Source organism: Argentina anserina, chromosome 4, assembly GCF_933775445.1.
Source record: "Argentina anserina chromosome 4, drPotAnse1.1, whole genome shotgun sequence".
In the NCBI taxonomy this organism is placed as follows: domain Eukaryota; kingdom Viridiplantae; phylum Streptophyta; class Magnoliopsida; order Rosales; family Rosaceae; genus Argentina; species Argentina anserina.
In genome coordinates, this window is record NC_065875.1 from 6,856,263 (window position 1) to 6,860,624 (window position 4,362).

The 4,362-nt window shown below is 40.9% G+C and overlaps 1 protein-coding gene across 2 annotated transcripts; it reads left to right on the forward strand.

The window, feature by feature from the left end:
* On the forward strand, nt 1-3,172 carry LOC126791045 (uncharacterized). 2 transcript variants are annotated; one of them, XM_050517440.1, is made up of 2 exons: nt 1-646; nt 2,923-3,172. In XM_050517440.1, the coding sequence occupies exon 1, from the start codon at nt 35-37 to the stop codon at nt 632-634; it is 600 nt and encodes a 199-aa protein (XP_050373397.1). In that variant the 5' UTR covers nt 1-34; the 3' UTR covers nt 635-646; nt 2,923-3,172. The 2 variants fall into 2 exon arrangements, with proteins under 2 accessions (XP_050373397.1, XP_050373398.1); XM_050517441.1 differs by lacking the exon at nt 2,923-3,172 and adding an exon at nt 2,371-2,692.
* Nucleotides 3,173-4,362: the final 1,190 nt, after the last annotated feature.

Below are 4,362 nucleotides of genomic sequence, written 5' to 3' on the forward strand. Positions count from 1 at the left end.
TCTCTCTCTCTCTCTTCTCTCAGTGAGGCCAACTATGGCAGACCGAGAGCGTGACCGCGACCGAATCCGAGACCGCGACCGAGATCGAGATCGAGACCGAGACAGAGACCGACGCCGTGACCGTGACCGTGACGACCGCGACCGCGTCCGGAGCAAGAGGTCCCGCACGCCGGAGCGCACCAGAGCACGCCACACTCGCTCCCGCACGCGCTCGCCGGGGAACCGTTACCACTCACGCTCCCTCTCCCGCTCCCGCACTCCAGAAGACCGCTCCCACCGCCGCCGCCGCCACCACAACCGCAGCCCCTCCCCGGAGCCGCGGAAGCGCGCGCGGCGCGAGGCGACGGTGGAGGACGAGAAGGACCTGCAGAAGAAGGCGGTGTCGGAGTTCGTGGAGGGGATTGCGAAGGAGCAGCAGAAGCAGGGGAGTGGCGGAGAGGGCGGTGCGGACGAGGATGAGATTGAGATGATGAAGAAGCTTGGGATTCCGGTAGGGTTTGACTCTACGAAAGGGAAGCCGGTGCCCGGCGCCGATGTGAGTGGTGTTAGGGCGGTGACGAAGCGCCAGCCGAGACAGTACATGAACCGCCGCGGTGGATTCAACCGGCCATTGCCTGCAGAGTGCAATCGCTAGAGATTAGTACTGGTTAGGGTTTCATCATTCTTGCTCTCTTTTCGGCTTTGAATTTGAGAATGTGTGCTGATTATGCTGTTTTAATTTTGATATATTGAGTTGGATTTCGATAAGTTATGTGCTACATGTTAAACTCTTCGCTTCATTGATGCATGCCTATGTTAGAATGAGAGGAGTTTGATTTCTGGACTAATGTGTGGCGTCTTTATTCAATTTATGATTGGTTCAAATTTCGTGGTGAAATTGTCACCAGTTGATAAAAACTTCCTATAACAGGGCTCAATTTTCTCAGTAAGGTTTGTTATTATGGGTTCTAGTAACCTTGTAGATAGTGATTTATTCTGCTTGTGAAATGGGTTAAAGTTTTGAGATTGGTCTAAACTCCAGAAGCTAGGTGTCTTCCAATAATGTTATTGAGTGTCGACAATAGGTATCATGTCTGAATAGTTAAAACTATTTTACCCACAAAAAAAAAATCTTTAGACTCAGAAACATAAGAGTTTATAGACTGAATTGGGAAGTAGTATTGTAGTGAATGACTAACATGTAGATAAGAGCATGATGCTCCAACATCTGAAGTATGATCCATTTTAGTTCCCTTGCGGAACATTAGTTCTGTGCTGTACGGGAGTTTTATAAGCACTGGGAGTCACTAATATCAACACACATTTTATGTACCAACATCCCGTCAGTAACTTTTCAGGTTATGTTGTTTTTAGGATTTGTCACATAGTCTAGATTCTCCTGGCATGCTTATGTAGCTTCCTTAAGCAACTGATATATATTTTCTAACTGTCTTATGAAATGGGGAATGCTACGTCAACACAGAACTACATGGTTGAATTAGTTTGCGTGGAGTTTTTGCCAGAATGTTTGCATCTCACTGTCTCGTCTGATTTGAATTCTGACATACTTGTTCGTCAGAAAGGAGTACAACCTTTGCTTGGTTAGTGCCCCTTCTATTTTTTTAGGTACATTTTTATTATTAATGAGAAAGGGACTAGCATGTTTTTGAGGTTGGTAGTTTAGATTCGGGTTTGCTCCTTGGGTTGTTTGTTCACGGAGCTTTCATTTCTGCTGTTTCTTTAGACAACTGTGGTTGTATGCGATGCTTTAGCATGACCTTCCTGTATTTTCCTGGGGGCTTAATTTCTTGTCAGTATTGAACAGCTTAGATTATGAAGCTTTGTTCTTTTATTTACTTTTTGGTGAAATGGTTGTGTCTTTGATGCTCTTATTTATTTTCATTTTCTTTTTGTTGTGATGTGGTTGACTCCATGTCACACACTTTTTACTTGTTTGGTTAAATAGTTTTTTTTAACAAAGAAAAAAAGAGGATGATATTAAGCTTTGGTTTAGCAACATTTTATGTGGTATTGATTTCCGTAGTCTTGCTCTAGATCCCATTTCTATTTTGAATCTTGTCGCCAGTTGTTTAAGTGTATGAGACTGAGTGATTTTTTCTTGATTTTTCTTGTTAGAGTTCTTTATGGGATGGGCTCTGCTCCCATAATCTAGAGTTCCCGTAAAATTTGCACGAATTAGTTGCGTAAACAGTCTTCGGTGGTATACATAAACTAGGACCTCATCTATTTACGGAAAACCTTTATATCCTTTCTAAGTGGTCCTAGGTTCTATTCTCACCTAACATATGATTTACCATGTCCCAAAATTGATTAGTGTTTTTGTTTTGTTCTTGAGAACTTTGAAAAAGCATTTCTTTTTTCTCATGACAGGAGGTTATAAGCTAGATTAGGCAGAATGGATTGCTTATGATTTTACAGTTGCTTATCCAAAGTAACTTATTCCAATCAGACATGGGGATTGGCATTCTATCAGTGGGTTGAGTGGGAGGTTCTTCTATGTTGGATCACCTTTTGCCGTATTCTCTCTTGTTGATGAGAAAAGTTATGGTCATGTATGCTCATTCTGTATGGTGAGAGTACCTATAACTTCATTGTTGTTAGGTATTTTTAGTCAGGCGATTTAGGGATATGCTTATGCCATTTCTTTCGTTTCACCAGGACAATCCAATTAGAAGAAAGAGTTTGCTTGCCAGGATACCCTTACTTATCTCGAGGCTGCCCCATTTACGCTTTAATAGTGATTTTTAATATTTCTTTTCAGAAACGTTTAGCGCCCGTTGATGCTTTTTTGTTTGAGATGTGTTCCTATCGCCTTAGCAGTATTTGTCAAATCAATCAGAATTGCCATTTGTTTGTTTTGGCATCTACATTTTCTTGTTTGTTTGAGATGTCTCTGAAATTATTGGTTTCTTTTACATGCAGATCCTCCGAAATTGGTATTGAAAGGCACAAGCAGGAGCCAGATCAATGTGACTAAGACTTTTTGGAGATCTTTTTCCTATGATTTGATGGAGTAGTGCATTTTATGTTTGAGTACAACTGAAAAATTTAGTTAAAGCTAGACCAGTTTTCAGTGCCTTTGATTTGTCTGCTTAATTCATAATCTGAACTAAATTGAAGTGAACCAAATCGAAGACTTTTTATCATATGTATAATATAATTATTTCATCAACCACATTTTTAAAGATCTTCAAACTTATAGAAGAAAAAAAGGTCTCACAGAGAGCACTGCCTCCTCATAGAAAGATTTTGTGTTAACGCTATCAGTCTTCATTTCCCCAGGAAGAGTGATGTGTATGTTTCAAGCTAGGGATCTGGTATTGGTTCTCTAGACTGTCACTGCTTTGTCTTTTCACTTTGATTTATACTTTCCAAAATCAAGGTTACAAAGTGGTCACAATTCATTTGATATGGTTAGCCGTTGTATGAAAGGTCAAAGCATTAGAACTCTCTGAGATTTTTGTAGTTGTTACATCACTACATTCTACCAAGTTTGGCAGTCTAAAAATTGAGCACTAGAAAGATCACCCCACCCTCTCTAGATATTCGATAACTATTGTGCAATGAAATAATGCTTGCGAAGGATATCAAGTTTTCGAAGGTAAAAAATTTGTCTCCATTTACCCTCCTGAGTTATGTAGTGAGGATATGCGCAGCATTAAGGAGTCTTAACTTCATGCATATCATCGACGACCCTTTTAAAGCTGAGTCGCATACAGCAGTTTTGTCTTCTGTTTCCAGTGAGATTGTTAACCTAGTTCAGAACTCAATCGCCTGATTCATAACTGAATTGCCTCTCCTTGGCCTTCTAATAGCGTTGTTGATGTGCACCTTAAGAGGGGCCTTGCGCTTGTGCATCATTTGTTGCAAACAAAACTCCTGGGTTACATGAAAATTACAGGATGAGGGACTTTCTTTTTCTTCTAAGCAAGAAATTGGGTCATCGCCCGAGAATGAGTGGCAAAGACTTTTACTTAGTTAAAAATGTGACCCTCTTGTTCCTAAGTTGTGAACTGTGATCGTAGCCTTCACGTTGTTGATTCCGTTGCTTGCCTGTTGTGCATAAACAATGCATTTGTAGTCATAATTCATAAGTGGCTGTTCAGGTGTCCGAACTGTCCCATTTGCCTCGTTGAGATAGCACGTAAATTTGTTCGACAGTTTTAATATGTATTTGCTGGAATCTAGAATTTGAGTAGAGCTTGGTTGGTTAATGTCCTGGACTATGGAGTATTTTGTTCTACTTTGGAAATGCAGGAGCACTATCCTGCTTACTGATGTTCAAGACCTTGCTCCTGCTTTGAACCTCTTCAAACTATAGTGCACTTAATCCAATCTTTTGAAAGAGGGAAGGCAGAGGAA

Excerpts from the sequence above, each read along its gene's own strand:
- LOC126791045 (XM_050517440.1), top strand. The coding sequence starts at position 35 with ATGGCAGACCGAGAGCGTGACCGCGACCGAATCCGAGACCGCGACCGA.